At 42.5% G+C, this 20,450-nt stretch overlaps 1 protein-coding gene across 1 annotated transcript; it reads right to left on the reverse strand.

The window, feature by feature from the left end:
• Positions 1 to 1,770: 1,770 nt before the first annotated feature.
• On the reverse strand, positions 1,771 to 18,881 carry gucy2d (guanylate cyclase 2D, retinal). Its single transcript, XM_048237963.1, has 20 exons — positions 18,556 to 18,881; positions 14,500 to 15,567; positions 13,852 to 14,153; positions 12,741 to 13,113; positions 12,558 to 12,633; positions 12,282 to 12,384; positions 11,784 to 11,891; positions 11,379 to 11,462; positions 11,100 to 11,276; positions 10,735 to 10,891; positions 10,307 to 10,453; positions 9,933 to 10,081; positions 9,512 to 9,675; positions 8,989 to 9,181; positions 8,603 to 8,777; positions 6,237 to 6,335; positions 4,067 to 4,161; positions 3,861 to 3,946; positions 3,368 to 3,463; positions 1,771 to 3,171 (listed from the first exon to the last, which is right to left on the reverse strand). The coding sequence occupies exons 2-19, from the start codon at positions 15,338 to 15,340 to the stop codon at positions 3,379 to 3,381; spliced, it is 3,414 nt and encodes a 1,137-aa protein (XP_048093920.1). The 5' UTR covers positions 15,341 to 15,567; positions 18,556 to 18,881; the 3' UTR covers positions 1,771 to 3,171; positions 3,368 to 3,378.
• Positions 18,882 to 20,450: the final 1,569 nt, after the last annotated feature.

Raw genomic sequence — 20,450 nt, forward strand, 5'->3', positions numbered from 1 at the left:
ATGTCCGATAAACATCCTCAGATTTATTTCGGCTTCAAGAAGAAATGGGAATTACATTTCATGTGAACATCGTCCTATCCTTATTAGACGTTCTCTGCGGTAAACTACAGTCCTTATAGGAAGCGTCCATTGTTTTTCCAACCCACTTTTAACTTCCAACAAAATTACGTCTCACTGCAACAATGCGCCATCTAGTGGAGAAACGACTACTTATCGCCAATACTGGAAGCCATGATGATGATGATGAATATTTATTTTGGCTTTCTTTTAATCCTACTGAATTTGTAATTGTGTATCGGCTGTTCTAACACCGATAGTATGTGAGTGCCTGTGTGTGTGTGCATGTGTATATGTATATGTGTGCACCGCCATCTATAGGCCAATGAGTGTACAGTCACTAAATGTACACATAACCTAATTTTTTTAGACCCCCCCCCCCCATGAAAATCTTAACTGAAGAAAGGGGCGATTAAAGCAGAATAATATTGCATTTTCAGTTTTTACTGGGGGGGCGCAAATCACAAATGAGTGATTATGGGCCAGGTTGATGTGGGCCCTTGAGACCAACATACCATAAAAGATTCTTCATCCTCAGTGCCACAGTTCAGGTAGTTATTTAGGAAAAACTGCTTTTTTTGCGGTTCAGGGGGCCCAGCACGGGGGGGGAGTGGCCCCCGGGGACGAAACGAAAATTTTCTGTAAAAGTCTAGTGGGGCTACATACCCACCAAATTTCATGTGCACCGGTGTTTCGGTGTCCCGGGTATCGTTGACCAAAAATTCAGGAAGTAGATGACAGAAAAAAAAAAAAAAAAATTGACAATTCACTAGCTAGCTTCACTAGCGGCGGTCATAAGTCATAATTATATGACCGCTTCGCTAGCGGCGGTCATAATAATGGGGGGACCCCCTGCAGTACCTCCACTGACCCCCTAGGGTGTGTGTGTGAGATAGAAAGAGAGAGTGTCTGACAGGGACAGGGAGAGAGAAACAAAGAATTACATTAAGGAGAGCCCAAGGGTAAATTGTCTATACATTTGCAGGGTCACCTGCAGAGCATTTATCAGGACCTATATCTGGCTCACCACTTTACTGCCCCTTACTTGGTAGGACCCTAAACTCTCGTCTTATCTTGACCTCTTGTGAAGGCCCTTCTCTCTGTGGTTTCTCTCCTGCAGTATAAATCTGCTTAAGTCTGTCTCTCTAGAAAAAAGTCTGAATAATTAGTCTATTGGTGTTATTTGTTTATATATATCAATATATAAACGAGTGTGATAATATAATGTTCCTGAATTTAAAAAAAAATCTAATTCTAAATCATCTTGCCATGTATAAAACTATGGTAACAGTGACACATCACAAAGAGCTGTGGAATCAAACTGATGATTTATTTGGGCTAATGTGTGTTTATGGTGAAGAAGATATGTTTGGGCAGTTGCAGTAACTGGAACTTTGGAACTTTACAGGCTTGGACAAGACACAAACAGAAGCCAACACCTGATTTTGTCAGGCCCTGATGGGGCAGATCCAAACTTGACTGTACAGCATTCAATAATAGCTTCATTAGGGGGAGCGGGGTAGACACTGGGTGAAACATTTGACTCAAAGCTCTTTGTCAGTAAGCATCCCTCTTCAGAATAATGGGTGCAGCTGGATGCTTAGTTGTAGTCAATGTGTTCTTTTATTTCTGTCCTTCCGCACGAGTTTGTGTTATTACCATGATTATTTGTTTATTTCTTTTCTTTGAAGTAAATCAATAAAGAAGCAAATATTTACTAAACCAAAACTTTTATTTACACAAGCACAAGAATGAAACAATTTCAGTTTTAAACGGGAGTATAGTTGACACCAATCCAACTACACTTTTATTTATTTATTTACCGTTAAATAGAAAATGCCCTAGACTATGGGACCAATGAAGAGTCTGCATCAGTAACATGCAGGTCATTCCAGAGGCCCTTGCTCAGTCTCCTGTGATGCAAAGGCTGTGCTGATGGTGCTCTACACTACAGGACAGATCTCCAGTTTCTCCACTGGAGGATATCAAAGAGTTCAACACAGCGTTGAATCGTATTGTGACACAGTTTACTGGCAACTGTGCATCACATCATTCTGCCAATATAACAAAACAAAAAAACAGCGTTTTCCATCCTTTTGCTTTTTTACAAAAACAAAGCCATGTTCACATATATAAATACAATAAAGAAACCCATCTATAGACTTGATGAAGAAGCATGCTCAACAGACACAATAAACACAAGAGAGGATAGAGTAAACTGCATTAAATGACCTTTCTCTGCAGAAACACTTGTTTTTAAAGTTTCACAACTGTCTCGTTATGATTTTAAAATTAACACAGATTGTATTTACACATTTTTGGTAATCAGGTATGAATTGTGATTCCATGGTATACAGATAAGTTAACCTGTACAATCATTGTTGAGATCCAGTGTCAAACTCCCGAGGACATTACAATAAGGAAGGTGATGTTCAAACAACTGCAACTTAAATATGAGGGAGCAGAAAATTAATACTACTGGTCCACGGCTAACTATTTCTACAATTTCATTTGGAGATACTAGTAAGCCTTTAAGAGAACAATACATATTTCTGTATATGCTTAAATGCACATAGAATGGAATATAGCCTACACTTGTTAACTTTATAACCTGTTGTTTTCTAGAAAGCACCTTTTTGGTCATTTGATGGAGGATATTTCTATGTCAGGACTATAGAATTATGCTTGATGCAGAACTTGTATTTATCGTGCAAATGTATGCACCCAGTTGCAATTTATTTTGCTGTCCTGTGCTCACTGGAGGAGGTTGTCTCGTGTCTAGCAAAATGCAGTGGATCGTCTTTCAGATGTCTTTGTGTAATCTCTATGAAACTCATGTGTCCTTGCTCCTCAGAGTCCTGGCAAGTTACCTGGCTGAGCAGTGTGTAAAACCTTTCTCTCAGCCATTGCTAGAGGTGAAATTCGGGGGTTGGTGTCTGCGGAGTGACTTTCACTCTTTTTTTTGTGCATCGAAAGAAAGAGAGAAAAAAAGATCAGTCACAGGCCAGGGCAGCGGAGGGCCATGTCAGCAAAGCCCCATTAGCCCCTTCACCAGCTGCCTCTTCTGTCCTACTTTCCCACTAGCGGTCACTTAAGGAGGGAGGGCACCACCACCTGGACAAGTAGAGCAGGACAAGAGCTCAAACAGGTATTCTCTCTGGACCAATCAGATGTCACTGTGCAATTTTGAATTGTTGTCAGTGCATGTTGTGGATCTCTTGGCCTTTAGATGGTGTGTATGTCCAAACTGCTCTGCATTCATCCATAGAGTTAAAGGAGGTAAAGGAGAGTATGGAAAGAGTTTAATTACCCAGCTGGAGTTTAGCCCATATTCTTCTGTCGGTCCAGGAGCCTCTGTTTTCTATCTGGCGGAACTTCATCGAGGCTGATGCCGTGGTTACTAGCCCTAGATATACAGGAGCAAATGGGAGGGTTACAGGGTACTCTGCTGTTGATGCAAAGTGAGCTGAAGTTCATAAACACAAATAGAACATGTTTCTGAGGTTAATGAGGGATACATCTCTTTCTTCATATCTACTCATCTCATTCCATTTTTTTTGTTGAACAGTTATGGAATATCAGTTTTGAAAATGTCAAGTTTATGAGGTTTCTACAGTTAGAAGCTTCATTTTGGAAACCTTTATACACAAAGAACCTTTTACCCGCAACAAGGACAATGTTTAAGCATTCTCACAAAGCTGAACTGCATTCCAGATCAATCTTTGTGGGGAGAGACAAAGGACTCTTTCATCCCCTAAATTAATTCCTGAGCACAGTGTCCCTGATTCCTGAAAGGTACTTACCCTGGAGTAAGGTCTGGAGGCCTGGGCAAGGGCTTGGTGAAATCTTCTCTACCCATCAGCCAGAATGTCTCTTCAGCACCTTTCCCCTGAAGGAGGAAATTAGAGGAGAACAGGGGGTCAGGGGATTAAAAGGAGAGAGAGAGAGAGAGAGAGAAAGAGAGAGAGAGAGAAATGGAGAAGTGTGTTTCTGCATATCGTGGCCATACCTTCAGTTCTGTCCTGCCTCTGCTGTCTATTTTATAGCCCACATCCATTTTTCTGAGGATGTCAACTGTGCTCCTGTTGACATGGATTCTGTAAGCTAAAGCGATCAAAAGCAAAGAAAACAAACAATTTGTTTAATTTCATTCACATCACTCATGGTAACATACCACACAGATTTACTGAATCAAATAAACCATATTCTCTCTCTAACCCCCCCACCCATCCCATTAACAGAGGGAGTGGGTAATCAGTAGGAGTTAAGCTTTGTTGTTACAGACTCTGTCATCGTAAGCCTGCTACAAGGAAATGAAACAGGTCATGGTCCAGTTGTCCAGGATTTTGTAGACTGGTGTGATAGGTCCTTTCTACAGATGAACATTTCCAAAACAAAAAATATGTGTATAGACTTTAGGAAACTCCCCAGGGCTAAGGAAATCATCAGCATAAAGGGTCAGGCAGTGGAGTGTATCAATAAATTTAAATACCTTGGGACCATCATTGATGATAAATTAAATTTTGAGGCAAACTGTGAGACTGTGTACAAAAAGGGGAACCAGCGTCTACTGTATACTGTCTGAGGAAACTGTCCTCCTTCCACATCGACAGAAAGATGCTCACCATGTTCTACCGCAGCTTCATTGAATCAGTCATCTCTTTTAGCCTGGTGTCTTGGCTCAGCAATCTACCCCTAAAAAATAAGAACTCCCTGAACCAAATTGTAAGGTGGGCTAGTAGGCTGATTGGAGAGCCACTGCTGAACCTGGAATCCCTACACAGTAGGCAGCTACAGAGGCTAGTTGGGTCTGTCCTAGAGGATGGATCCCACCCACTATATGGTGAATTTCAGCCTCTCCCATCATGCTGCAATTACAAAATGCCTGTTTGTAAAACTAAAAGATACAGAGGCAGTTTTGTTCCCTCAGCTATTAGAGTGTTAAATAGCACTTAGGCTACTGTTAGATTAGGCTACACACTAACTTATTGACTGCACAGCCCTCTTAATCTTAATGTATTTATTTATTTAATCTGGTTTAGCTCTTGTATCTGCTATGATGACTTTTATTTTGCATTCTTATCTACTGAATTTTGATACAATATTCATGTATCATTTTTTATCTATATTCCTAGGTCTAGAGCACTGTTGTCACTGTTATGTCACTGTTTTCTGTCAATGTTGTTTAATGTCATCTATGTGTGTGTGTAAGAAACCCACTCTTTTGACCTGCAACCAAATCTACCCTTGGGTACAAATAAAGTTACCTTACCTTACCTTACCTTACAGCATCTCAACACTAGATGGTAGTGGACTACATACATCTTGTGTATCAGGAAGTTGCTTCAAATTTAGGTAGCCTATACTTGTGAAGTTTCTCTTTAGGTATATTCATAATAATTTACCTAAACAGAAACTCCACCTGTACCTTGTAAATAACCCATAACTTCTGAAAGTTAAAGACAAGCTCTCTCTTTCTCTTTTGAATGCATGTTTTATCATGAGGTTTTAATAATGATGTCCCTGTTTCTTAGAAATCATTGCAGCCTTGTTTTTTTTTTTGTTTTAAACCAACAATTAAGTCCAACATCTTAAGGCTATTCAATGTTGTTTGAGACTGAGGTAAAATTATAGCAGAGTCTTAGAGGACACTGGACATTAAACCCTGAGTTGTCTCACTAAGTCTACTGATAGCCTTAAAGGCTTATTGATCGCTCTTCACCTTAAAGCTCTCTGAGCCTGTTCACTACCATGCACTCAGAAACATTTATGCTTGACCTTTCCATTGACACGCACACAGACACACACGCAAACATACAGTTTGGCATACTCTGAATATACACAAAGCTGGATAAATAGAAATATGAGCTTATCACACGCTGTGGCTATAAAATGTAAATAAAATATTTTAGTTTAAAAATATTTCTCTAATTCTCTAATTAAATATCACATTATTTTTCATGATGCTATGCCATTTTTCATTCATATGTCAAAAGTTAGCTATCTGTCAATAAAAGGAGAATAAATTGTGCTTATTTTTCAAGTTGTATTAGATCAATTTAAATTTGTATCGCATTGGCTCTCCCATATATGGTCAAATCATACAAATCATCTGTATAGGCTTATACATAGATACAGTATTTATATAGATATTGAGTGTGATTTGGTTGTATACTTACACAACCCCGTGGATTCCATTCGAGAAGCTGTGTTGACAGTGTCCCCGAATAGACAGTACCTAGGCATTGTAAGGCCCACTACCCCTGCCACAACAGGGCCTAAGAAAAAAATAAAGCACACATACATATTTTTACATGTTGTACTTTCACAGGTAGCATTTTAGCATTCATGCACAGATAGCATTCATACATGTCATTCTTCCTTAGATTGATATAGTGCACATTCACACAATATGACCAGCTTGAATAGCTTGTAAAAATAAGGGGCAGTTGTGGCCTACTGGTTAGGGCTTCGGGCTTGGAACCAAAGGGTTGCCGGCTCGATCCCTGACCAGTGGGAATGGCTGAAGTGCCCTTGAGCAAGACACCTAACCCCTCACTGCTCCCCAAGCGCCGCTGAAGCAAGGCAGCTCACTGCTCCGCGTTAGTGTGTGCTTCACCTCAAGCAAAGTATTCTTGGACAATAAACGTTACAAATAGTATTGTAAAAGATTGCTCAGATAGATCTTTGTCCATTGTCTTAAATAATAGTAATTAAGAGTAATTAAGACTACACTAAATCTATACTATAACCCTACAGTTTAAGGTAGTCAAGTCAAGTCATATTTATTTATATAGCACACTTAAACGCAATGCAATTGACCCAAGGTGCTCACAGAAATAAAACAAAAACAGTAATAAAAACAAAAATATAAGTGACAAAAAATAAATAAAAATACAAAAAATAATAGTAATGATAATGATAAACTGATTATGATTGTAGAAAAAAGAAGATACAGTTTCTAAACTACTACTACTATAGGCATAGAGCACAATGTACAGTAAAGTTAAAGATGGCAGTTAATATAATGCTGAAAAGAAATAGAAATAATTTTAATATATAAATAAATAAACAAACAATAATATAGTATAGTAGAGTATATTCAAAGGGATGGATGGACATAAATGAAGGTGAATGTTCCAGAAACGGAAATTGGTTTGTGTGACCAGGCTGACACGTCCTTGAGACAGCGGGACAAAAGGGACGGAGGCCTGTAATTGGATAAGAGGGCCTAACTGGATGATCGGAATATGCCTTAGGTTGACATCTCACTTGTTCTTAGAATGCATACCCAGCACCAAGAATCAAGTACTAATAAAGCAAGAGCAAGCAGTCACGGGCTATCAATGTAAAAATAAAACTCGATAGTGAGTAGACTCCATACACAATATCATACTTGTCACCTGTTATCTCTGCCATCTGCAATTGTACTAACTGGCTATGTTGGATTTTTGCAGACATTACTCTGTGTGCTGATTCAGGAGGTCCCGTTCATATTTGTGCCCTTATTATTTCGGAAAGGAATTGCATATGGGAATCTGCAAGTGTTTGTGTGTGAGCTTATTTCTCATCAAATGTATTTAGCGTCATGAGAGGATTTGAATCTGTTACACTTTTTGTCATGAGAGGATTTGAATCTGTTACACTTTTTGTCAGATTCAGCTCACAACTCCTCATACTCCTTTCGTTATACATTCAGTGTGCGCTCAAAAAAAAAAAAAGAAAAAGACATCGTGTCATGAGCCCTCTCACTCCACCGGGTTACCACCTTAATTGGTTTCCATTATCTTCCACTCTGCTCACCACTCTCTCTACTCAGCCTAACTAGCTCCACCTGTCCCTGCTCTGCTCTGCTCTAATTACTCTGCCAGCTGCGCTGCATTACCCACTAACCTCTCCCAGTATTTAAAGCCCTGTCTTTCAGCTCTCCTTTGTCAGATCGTCTGCAAAGCGCACACATGGAACCTGTTTGCTCGTGCGTCTGGCTCACTCTTGTTTTGTGACCCCGGACCTGCCTGAATCTTGGATACTCTTCTGCCCCAGAAAACCAGACCTGCTTTCTGCCGTAACGACTCCTGACTACTCTTCGATCCCGGTAACTCTGACCAGCCTTCTGCCTTGCTACTACGAATTTGGATTTCCCTTGAACTGTACTTCTGCCTCGTTTCATCCGCCCTGTTGTGTCTGTGTCCCCCAGGACTTCCGGACCACCCACCACCGGCGTCGTAGGACGCATCGCTGCCACTGGGGGGGGCACAGACACAGCACATTGGACGGAACCCCTGTATCCCTGTTATTCCCGGTAACCCCTGGAGCCTTCACTCACTCCCTACTTCCCTTTTCCCTTAAGTTTAATAAACTTTCTGGTGTTGTGGTCCTCTGGTCGTCTGTCTGAATCGTGACACATCGGCCTAAACAACTAAAGCCAATCACTACATTGCAAGAGTGCTATTTGATTGGCTGCCACTGCTCTGCTCAAATATCGACAACTTTTTGGCAGAATTGCAGACAGCACCTTTAAAGTTACATTAGAGACCTGACTGACCTGTATGGAGGCCAATGCGAATCTTGACCTTAACTTCAGGCATGTGCCTCATTCTGAAGGCCCCCATAACGTGCAGGATATCCAGAGACATGTTGGACACTTCAGCTGCGTGCCGGCTCCCATTGCGGTTCGGTACACCTGACGCCACCATATAGGCATCTCCAATGGTTTCCACCTGAGGGAACATCAAAGCAAAAGCACCCTAAGAAAAAGCCTTCCATTTTGTTTTAACACACTTTCATACCTCAAAATTCTCTATTGACACCCCAACACTCTTGAGTATTTCACAGACTACAGTACTTAACTACTTTTATCACTGAAAACTCCCCTAGCGGTTTCATTGCACAAAGTTTTACACTCAGTCCTGACAACTGAGAGTTGGTCACCTTGTATACGTCGTGCTGGCCAATGATGGCGTCGAAGCACGTGTAGAGGTCATTGAGTAGGTCGACCACTTCGATGGGCTCACTGATGGCCGAGATGGTGGTGAAGCCCACAATGTCGCTGAAGTAGAGTGTCACTTCGGCAAAGTGCTCCGGTTTCACAGGCTTCCCCGTCTTCAGCGCCTGAGCTACAGATCTGATACAGAGGAACAGCACATGAACAGAGAGGAGTGGAGGAGGAGAGGGACAAACATAACGAAAGAGGAAGAAACCTAATTTCAAGGGCTGGTTAGGACAGGTTTGAATGAAAGTCTGAAGTGCCAAGCACATGGACCAATAATTGTTCTCATTGCAGGACAAATATCTATAAATGATGAATATGTGTATACTGTATTTAAATATAAGCATGTGCCTTCAGACTCCATTAGGGGAAATCCAGTTAGAGTCCCAAGTGTCAGTCGTGATGGAAGCAAGAGGGCCGTGTTGGATGTAATGTCAGAATGAGATGTGAGTTTGATGGACTCACTTGGGTAACATCTGAGCCAGGAGTGTGTCTGTCTTCTCTCTCTCCACCTCCAGCTCCTCTGTCCTCTCTCGGATCAGGTCTTCCAGGTTAGAGGAGTACTGCTCCAACATGCGCAGCATGGAGTCGATGATGTTGGTCTTCTTCCCTTTGCTCACGCTCTTAAACTGCAAAATGAGGTGGACGGGGAGTGCATGAGTGAGTGCAATGCACGGTGGGATGTGAGCCAATGTGTGAGGGAGAAATTGGATAGGCAGGATGAAAAGCTGGAGATCTGGAGAGCTTCTTAGCTGAAGGGGCATGAACAGGTCGGCAAAAATCTTCAGAAAAACCAAGGCACTCGTATATAGGCAAAAAAGGTTAAAAATGCCTTTATTTCAATGGGTAAAATCTCCATGTTAATGTATTGGGTGGAGCGCTTTACCTGCCGAAAGATCTCCTCAAATGTCAGCCTCTTCTCTGGCTCCTCACTCCAGCACTGCTTCATAATCTGGATGATCTCCAGAGGGGCCTCGTCCAGGGACACCTCAGGCCGACAAAGCGGAGGGGGGGACTTCACTTTGCTGATAATTTCTGTTAGTTAGAAAAGAAGTATTGGTAATTGTTCTACCACTGAGGTGGAATTCCATTGAATTTTTGAGAAGGATAGAAGGAATGCAGGATGTTCTTTGGACTTCACTACATGTGAAAACAAATCCCTCACACAAGTCTTTGTCTCATTCCTATCTTTCATTCATTAATGATGTTTTTCTTTTTCCACACTACCACTCTATCTCTCCAGGTCCACTCCCTAGTTACCTTTGGGAGGCATGTCGAGCATGCAGAAAGGGGCGCAGCGTGAGATCACCTCCTGCATGATGATGGCAAAGCCATAAACATCTCCCGGGAAAGTGCCAAATTGCAAGCTTGGGTCTCGCAGAATCTCTGGTGCAGTCCACAATTGATCTGTTATAACAAGAGGTTGGACAAGAGGAACTATCAGTATCAGCAACCAGGGAACCAGTTATGCTCTACATTTGAATCTTTTAGCAGCCCACAGAGATTGAACCCATGACTTCGGGGATTTTGGCAGCTTATTCTATCACATTATAGGTTACACACTATAGGTGCTTTCCAGACAGACCGAGAGTCAGTGTTGTTGCAGTAAAGTTGTTGTTGTTGCAGTCATTAAAGCTGCTGCAAGTGCTGTGTTTAGCCATCTGCCTTGTTCTGAGTCTCTTGCTTACCCTCTGGTGCTTCTTCATCCAGCGAGATGCCTTGGCTTTTGAGGATCTCTCCGAAGCCGTAGTCCGTGACTTTAAGCACAAAGCGCCCGTCCACTACACAGTTCCGAGACTTCAGACGCCCGTGGAGAATGCCCCTGTTGTGCAGATACTTCATCCCCTGTAGAAAGGACAACAGGGTGTGACAAACAAAGGGGTAGAAAAAGAAAAGATATAGAGCCAGTTCAAAGGTGCTCTCTCTCTCTCTCTCTCTCTCTCTCTCTCTCTCTCTCTCTCTCTCTCTCTCTCTCTCTCTCTCTCTCTCTCTCTCTCTCTCTCTCTCTCTCTCTCTCTCTCTCTCTCTTTCTCTCTCTGTATCAATCTCTTACCCTGATTAGGTCCAACAGTAAGGAGGACTTGAACATCCAGTCCAGGCGCATCTCCTCGCTGTTGATGAGGTCTTCTAGGCTTCCCCTGGTACAGTGTTCTGTGACAATGCCAAAGATCCCAGAATCGAAGAAGAGCCCAAGGAATAGATTCAAATTCTCATGCCTCATGTCTCGATACTAAAACCAGAAACACAGGGCAGCTAAGGCAAAGGTAAAGAACAAAATGATCAATTCTTCAGTAGAAGTACAGACATATCTAAACTAACACAGAGAACATACCTTTATAAACATTGTCTGAGTGGAATCACTAACAGAAGACACTGATTCCGCATTTGGACACTTTTTCAACCACACCCAGTCACCCTAGAATGGAGAAAAAACACTTTTTTGAAAAGCTTAAAACAATTTTGTCTCTCACTCTCTGTTGTTTTTGACAAAGCATCAACATCCCATCACACATCATATTAATTAAAGTGCATTCTACTCCTCACTTAGTCACTTACATCTATCTTCCTGATGACAACACAACTTTTTGTTAGTAACATTTGTTTTTGTCTTCATATACTGGACAAGGACAGTCAGTGATAATACAAAACTAGAATTTAGAATTTAGAGTTTCTAATTTATTTCATTCAACCAACAAATCTCCAACTTACACACGCACAGAAAAAGACACTTGCCTACCTCAAAGACAGCCACATTGGAGCTGTTCGGAGTGGAGGTGATGTAGCTTCGACCGGACACAGAGTGCCGAGGCGTCTTCACGTCCAGCTGACTGTCCTCATTCAGTTTCTGCTCAAGGAGGACATGGAGAGAGAGTGAGGCGACGTGACTCGACTCATACAGGTTATTTCGAGACATATTCATCAATTCACTATGAAATGCATGAAATATTGTGAATGTGTCAAATCAAGTCACTTTTATTTGTGTGACCCTAAGTGCTTTCCTGTCAAAGCAAATGGATTTACAATTTAAAAAAAATTCACATGAATCAAAAGAATTTGGAGGAAGAGAACAAATGTTCAGTGTGTATTTGGTGTGTAATGCACACGTGTTATGTATGTTATACTGGATGTGGATGTGGTGGAGTCGAGAGAGAGAGAGAGAGAGAGAGAGAGAGAGAGAGACACGGAGAGAGAGACACAGAGAGAGAGACACAGAGAGAGAAAGAGAGAGACTGACCCTTCGGCTGAGCTGTGTGTTAATGAAGACCAGGTCATCGAGGTTGAGAACTATCTTTCCTCCACCACCACCACCAAAACTGAAGCCTAACAGACTCCCTCTCCTGTAAAAATAAAAATACATGCATACATATCCCATGAGCCACATGTGCTACAATAGTAGTACATACAAACACATCCTCAATGGCTTTTCATATGGGATTTAGAGTAAGGTATCAAAAATGTTATCAAACAATCCTTTTGTTGTTTAGTTGCACAGTGTAGGTGCCTTCCTTACTTGATAAAGATATAGGCTGCTCCACCGACGGCAACCAGGAAAAGGAACAAGAAGAAAAGTGCTGCTCCACTGATGCCTGATGAAGAAGGAGAGAGAGACATCAGTGTCACGTCTTTCATCCTAGACACACGCACACACACACACACACACACACACACACACACACTCACACAGGTATCTTACCTCCTGTGCAGGCAATGTAGGGACTGAACCAGCAGTTGGAGTCGCTGCTCGGGGTGGAGCCGGCAAAGTGGATGGAGCGGCCCAGGTACTTGAGGCCACCGAACCTGCCGACGGTGTGCGCAGCCTCCAGGATGTGTGTGGAGTGGAGCTTGCCGCCAAGGCCAGTGCTGTCCAGCACCACATACTTCACCTGCATGCCCTCGCCTTCCGTGTCACTGTACACTGGCTGGTTGAAGCCGTCAAATTCGAAACCGCCCTCGCCCTCGGGCAGCGTAGTGCCCGATACCCAGCGTCCAGTGGCCGCCCGCTGCTGCTCCACCGCCATGGCGGTGTAGTACAGCATGTTGTAGATGGTGCCGAAGAACGGAGAAACCTGGTGGGAAACAACGGTTCAGCTGATGAAAAGTCCAAAACTAGCAATTCCTGTAAATAACTTCAAATCAGCCCTCTGTCGTGAGTATTTCTGATAATGTGTATATTTATTTTTAAAGAGTGTTTATTATTCATGATTCAACACAATATGTTGCATAAAAGCATCTTTAACTGAAATATTCCAGTGCAACACAGCAGTGATTATTTGTTACTTCTTATTGCAAGAAGAGAGCCAGTTTCTCCACCAGGGTTCATCTATGTTACTTTTTAACATTTGCTTGCTATGCAATCAATTATAAAAACCATGACATGGAGCGATAGAGTATACATGTGGAGGATCACAGTCTAATCTGACTGTTTTGTAACATAGTTGTGACACAGTGACACATATTTTTCACTTTTAGTTTTTCTCATAATACCTGAAATAACGTAATACCTAAGTAACAATAATGAGTAATCAACTGAATCAACTCAATGTAATAATCAGTAATCAACTGAATCAACTCAATGTAAACTACTTCTGCAACTGTAAACATAACTAAAATGGAACCAAAAAGGGAACACTGAGTTAAAAAAAACTAATGAAAATGTCCAAACTATACCAACTCTGCTCTTCATGCATGCCTTAAAGAAATAATTTCAAAATGACAACAATTACACAACCCAAGACCCTTCCCTTGACTCACAATAACTATCAGTGGCCTCAAGTTGTCCCTGACATGTTGTAACTGTAACTCACCTGTTCAGGTGGGGTGCTTGTCCGGATCTCGAATTTCTCCTGGGCCTCTTTGAAGGCCTCAAAGAATGAGTTCTCTCCCTGGTCGATGGTCACGGTGAGTACTCCGTCATAGGCGCGCCGTAGCTTGTTGTCGTTGACGAGTATAGGGTACTCTGCATTCTTATACGGCAGAGAGTAGAGCAGGGTGTCGTAAGGGATGAAAATGTAGCCTCGTTCAATCATCCTCATGTCCAGGGCTGTGGTCAGCAGCTTGTACTGAGCATCCCCACCGATCAGTACTGAGTGCATGCACATGATGATCACTGGGTAAAGAGAGAGAAAGAAAGAGAGAGAGAGAAAGAGAGAGAGAAAGAGAGAGAGAGAGAGAGAGAGAGAGAGAGAGAGAGAAAGAAAGAAAGGAAAACAATACATACATAAGAGTTTGTCAGTGCTCTTACCATTTGATGAGTCTTGTGGAAGCAGGAAACTGATAGACATTGACCTGCTGAAGTGACTGTTTTTGTTAAAGGTGACACTGCTTTTTATTAGATTGCTTAAATGTGTGTGAAAAATGGATGGTGTAAAGCAGACAGACAACAAGATGACAGAACAGTCCTTCTGTATTTTGGTCTCTTTTCTGCATTTTCGTGTCCACTCAGACACACATACCTTTGGAGTGATCGGAGTCGCGGATCTTACTCAGTGCTCTTCGCGGGCCCTCCTCGTCCAGCTCCATGATGGACACCGTGCCGACTGGCAGGCCGAGGGCGCGCAGCGACGACGCCAGCTCGTACCCGGTCGCCTCCCAGAGATCCGCCTCCTCGGCGATGATGCTGACGTGCGCCCACTTGAAGAAGCGCAGCACGGAGAAGAGCACACGCGACGGCAGTGGCATGGGTCGCAGGAAGCTGGGGAACATGCCGTCGTTCATGTCCGGCTTCAGGCAGCCCCACGACAGGATGCCCTTGTCCCAGTTTTTGGCTAGCAATGCGGCAGACGAGCAGTAGCCAGGGTTGGCCGGGCCCAGGAAGGCCGCACCGTAGCCCTCCAGCTCGGCGAATCGAGCCAGCGCCCGCGAGGTCTGGCAGTCCTCGTTGACCAGCGCATAGTCGTACCAGTAGCCCTTGCTCAGATGGGGATTCTTGTTGATGCGGCTCATGGCCAGGCGGGCGGCCAGGTCGGGCAGGGCCTTGGAGTACATGGGGTCGCACGTCCACGGCCCCACCAGTGCAATCTTGAACGTGGAGCCCCAGGCCTCACAGGGCAGGTAGCAGACCATCATCAGTGGCACCAGCAGCCAGGAGCCCCATGAGCTGTGGCGCCGGATGACCGTGTTAGCCGGATAGGTGTCGTTTGTGTTGGCGGTTCCCTCCACTTTTGGTCTGCCAGATCTGTAGCGTTTGGTTTGGTGCCTCCATGACCTGTGCGCCCCTCTGGAGGGGTGTTCTGGTTGCCATCGTGGATGGTTCGAGAGACTGAACAAGCAGCCAGAGTCTGTTTGCGGTGCCATTCAGCTCCAATGGTTGCTGGTGAACAATACGGAGAAAGAGGCGATGGGAGGGCAGTGGTGGTGGGGGTGAGGCAGGTGAGTAGGGGCCCCTGGGATATGGAACAAAGGAGAGTTTGACCAGCTGCCCGGTGACAAGCACCCTGATACAGTCTTTGGCTGTCAACCTTGGACACTCTTAGGGGTACAATCCCAAAGGCATCATAGAGTCTACCATTCCCCAGCCATCGCTACAGAAACCGTCAGAGAGGGACACACAGGAAGTGAGACCAGGGGAAGGGAAAAGTGGTTAAGGGCAAAAAGAGAAAAAAAGACAAACAAAGTTATTGTCAATCAAAGTGCACATTTTTGCAACATGACTTTTTAAGAACCTAAAGATGTCGTGTGAAGCCATCATGATTGCCAGTGTACAGAGCAAGAACCGCTAAACCCATGAACGCCTGAGTCAGATTGACTCTGAGGGAGGCCAAAAGCCCATCTGCCACCCAAATCAAACATCCATGTCAACACACCCAAACATCTCTGACACATCCTGATGCCTGAGGGCACTGAACCAACAGACCATTAAAAGGAGAAATTCAAACAGATTTGCCCCCAAACTTGGAAGTGTGGTAACAACTTCTTTGTTGAATCAGGTGATTGTCTCGGTCCCATTTGTCGATGCCCATGGTAGCGGTGGCGGTGCCGTAGGTATGGCGCCAGTACACATACCTGTGCCAGGTTCCCTTCCCCCGCTAGCTGGCTCCCAAAGAGTACATGTGGAAAGCTGATTAGCGAGTCTTAGCATATTGAGTCTATAACCCCAGTCTCACCCAGGTTTACTGCCTGATAACATGAGAAGAAATCTTTTCTTTTCTGTCTCTTCCTCTTCGTTATGTTACATTTCCTTAGACGTTCATCAAGCTATCCTCATCAGGTTTTTTCCTGTGTTGTAAGTCTGACATGAATTTTTGTCGCCCTATAGGCCTACTGTTGATAACACCCGTTAGCATTGTTTTCAGAACTAACCTCAGACTTTGCCATTCTATCTCAATGCTAATGTTAGCATAGTATCTTTTCATTATTATTTTTGACCGTTTTTTTAAACATTTGGAGGGCAGAACTGTCAGAAGAAAGACACATGTTTATACTCACCTCACTAAGCAACAGATTTGTGGCTTACAGTGTACAGTGTCAAAAGGTCATGACTCATGCCTGGATTATACAGGGTGCTTATGGTGGTTGGCACATTAAAACTATCACAATCTTGAGCTTGCCCTTTCATTTTCAATAATGTACAGGCAGTGATTGTATGAAATGTTTATAGAATAGAACAAGTTGAACAAGTTTCTAAGTTGATTTCAAGTGCTAAGTGCTCTTTCTTTCCCATATTGCATCAAACAGACAATGAGTTTATGTACACCTACTTGAGATGTATGCATACATGGCAACAACTTTCATATCTGCATTATATATTTAACACTGTGTCCTTAAATGTAGATGTAAATACTAGGACATATATAAAACTATGTTTTTTTTAGAACGCTCATTGAGCCTGGTTTGTATCTAGCCATGTAAATAAGACAAATGTTCAACTACCTTGAAAATTACAACTATCAATTTGCTTTACTCAGGGCATCTTGACCAATGGTAATGTTTAGCACCTTAGCATTTTAGCACCAATCCTGTTTAACCCCATTTACAGTCTATATGCTCCACCTGCCATGCAGATTGAGCCAAAGTAAGTATGCACACATGGTATGAATATTAGTAAATCTTTATCAACACAACAAGTGAATGTCTAAACTTCCTTCCTTACAACTGTTTTTATCTTGAAAAATAAACTTCATATACATTATGGTCAATGACTGTGACATATAGACTGACCATGAATTTGAGGCCCATTAGATTGCGTCCACACGAGTAGGCAGAACAATTTAGCTTAGTTTAGCTTAGCGTCTTCTTAACCAGGTTAGCACTCTGTTCTTGAAATCATGACCTGGGAGGAACTTGGCCATGATCAGTCAAAGAAAGTTGACACTGAAGCCGCAGAGTGTAGAAACAATAAGTTCAGAAATGAATAACAGTTTCCCATGCCATTCCATCTTAATGATTAAAGTTCTACAAACAATTGGTAATCTAAAGCATGTTTGTCCCTGTGGTAGAAAGATACCAACTCTAAACTTGTCACCCACACACAGTGTAAAACAAAATAGTGCTTTTATACTTTATTGTAGGTGTAAGACTCTCATCTACTGTATGAACTCAGAGCAAATACTTTTGTATGATTGGGGAGAACGGGTTGAGATGAGCCATTTTTTACATTCTCCTATGAACATTCTAATGTGTCAAAGAGATTTTATTTTGTAACCTCTACACTAAACAAAAAAAATAATGGAATCCACTTGGAATGGAATCCACTTGGAGAGCAAAACAATATTATTTTTACACACATTTTTTTTTTACCACATTTGCCATGTGCTGTACCTTTCCACAGATTGCAAGGACTGATTCCCTCTTCCTTAAAATGTTGTCACATGATAAAATCTGTTTAAGGTTTCCTAGAAAAAAGGGGTGGCTCATCTTACCCCTACTGTATGCTTAACTTCTCCTGTTCTCCCCTGCAGTATGGCAATTGGCTCATTAATCACCAATTAAGGACTTTAATCAGCTCCTAATTTAGTTTATTTCTCTGTGCACACCACAGGCTCAGGGTGGTTGACACGCAGCTGGACAAGGTCATCTCTTCATAGCCTCACTGTCCTTTGACTGTCCTTGAAGCACTTTCGCCTACTGCACAACTACGTTATACTGTACTATTGTCACAGTTAGGTAAGGTGGTTAGACTGACATTATCAGGTTAGATACGTTTGTGACACATTCATAACTCAACACAACACTTATATACTGCTTTTACAGGCAACAAATGTGCAGTTACATTTACCTGTCACCCTATGCAGACCTAAATTGGTTTTAGGCTCACTGTAGTCCAGATCTTCATCAGCCATGCTGTACTTTTTCATCTGACACGTGTAAGCTACGCGCACTGTGAGTTACCTAACTGCCTGTTACTTCATGTTGGGAACTTTCTGATAGTTATATATTTTCTTATTTTATAGTTTTAATACCATAAATGGTTTAAAATATTTAAACCACTACTTGTACCAGAGCCTTTTGAATTTGAAGAGGATATATCACAAAGTTTAAGGTAAACGTCATGTAAGCCAAGCGATTCTTACCTGCAGATAATTGTCGAACTGGCATTTAGTTGGCATCCATATTAGTTATCTCCATACTGGAGGCTTAGTTCCAGGTGCTGTACCCAACTGAGTTCCAGGTTCCAGATTAAATGTAATGATAGAAGTCGTGAAACAAATATCCCAGATACGTGGTGAATGTTTTCTTCAGGTTTTGTCCTCTTGGGATGTATGTCTTTGTGGTAATTTGATGAAAAATGAAAATCCACAGGTTTTCCAGAGAAATTGTGACGGTTCTGATGTTTTTTGTCCCAGGAGGTTATGGCCCTGTGATGGACTGGGACCTGCCCCAAACCAAGCCACCTGAAAGATCCGAGAGAGAACAGTCGAGAAAGGTGACTATGGACCGATTGTCAGGCCGAAGGAGGAGCACAAGAGGGTGGGGTGAGGGGTTGGGGGGATGAGAGAGAAGGGGGAGGGGGGGTGGACACTCAGGTCTTGATTTGACTTCTCAACCTCCTTGAGCCTTTAATCCACACTACCCAAGCAGGGAGCGAGTAAGTGTGTGTGTGTATGAGTGTGTGTGTGTGTGTGTGTGAGTGTGTGTGCCTGTGTGTGTGTGTCTGTGTGTGTGTGAAGTGAATGGGTGGGTTCCCTTGGGAGAACATATGACACAACTAAACTGATGTGCCAAAAAACATAGGGTGATGTAGGACCAGTGCTTATCAAATTATTTTCTGGAAAAGCACAAGTAGATCCAGAGAACAGACTGCAAATTGCCACAGAGAAAAGGCAGTGATGGGGACAAGACTCCCTCATCACATCTCTCTCTAAGTTTAAGACTTTGATGTTGATAATAGATGTGGACCAAACCCTCTGAAGCAATTTTAATGGGGGATGAGAATACCAAATATAGACTGATGTATATAGGCTCCTGTCATATCGTGGGGAGATGACACACTGGTGTGCAATACCTCTCAGGACAAAGAAAAAGTCCCTTTCTGGCTGCTGCGAGAGATTTGATTTTCCAGGAATAGCTAAGCCGAATGGCCGTAGTCCATCTCGAGAAAACAACGTACAAAACCAATTACTCTAAGAACCTGATGGTCAGTTGGACAGTCATGTTGGCACAGCATTCTCTGGAAGCCCAGACACTGTACAGATCAGAGGGATGACCAGGACCCAGAGTGGCATTTAAGGGTCGGTGGGAATGTACAACCCCCCAAAACAGAAAAAGTTGGGATGTTGTGTAAAATGCAAATACAAACAGAATGTGATAATATACAAGTCTTGTAACCCCATATTTAGAAGCAAAACTCTTAGCAGTTCCTAAACATTTACAGGATGTTGTTAAATGAAGAGGTGAACCAGCACAGTGGTAAACATGCCCGTCATAAACATACCTGTCCCAACTTTTTTTTGAAACATGTTTCTGGTATCAAACTCAAAATTAACATATATTTTCCATGAAATAGTCAAATTGTGTCATTTTCAACATTTGATAGTTGTCTGTGTCCTTTTTGCAACTAAATATGAGTCTAAGAGATTTGCAGATTATTACATTCTGTTTTTATTCACATTTTACACAACGTCCCAACTTTTTTCTGTTTTGGGGTTGTAGTTTTGAAGACAATCCACAATGGTGTGATACTGAGGCAGAAAAAGACCATTGCCAGATCACAAGAAAAAGGAGAAAAGGTAATCAAAAAAATAAAAAAGAGCTGAATTGTCACCACTAAAGCTACAAAAATGAGGTGTAAATGAATATAGACCCTTTCAACTGCATAAACAAACATGTGCGTCCCAAAGCATTTAGTTGAACATTGAGCTAATGGTAACCTGGGGAGTTTTTAAAGTCGACGTTTGATTAGTCTGATTAATTTTCATTTCAAAGTATGAAAGGTTTCAATCTGAAACCCTCTAGGAACAGATCGAAA

The sequence above is a fragment of the Alosa alosa genome, chromosome 2 (assembly GCF_017589495.1).
Source record: "Alosa alosa isolate M-15738 ecotype Scorff River chromosome 2, AALO_Geno_1.1, whole genome shotgun sequence".
Classification (NCBI taxonomy): Eukaryota; Metazoa; Chordata; class Actinopteri; order Clupeiformes; family Clupeidae; genus Alosa; species Alosa alosa.

Bases quoted from the DNA above. Each gene is read 5' to 3' on its own strand.
- gucy2d (XM_048237963.1), bottom strand. From the start codon at position 15,340: ATGGCACCGCAAACAGACTCTGGCTGCTTGTTCAGTCTCTCGAACCAT. The intron at 12,385-12,557 runs GTAAGGAAGGCA...TTATTTTTACAG, and splicing joins GCAGCCTATATCTTTATCAA to GAGAGGGAGTCTGTTAGGCT. The intron at 11,892-12,281 runs GTCAGTCTCTCT...CTCCTTGAGCAG, and splicing joins ACACACAGCTCAGCCGAAGG to AAACTGAATGAGGACAGTCA.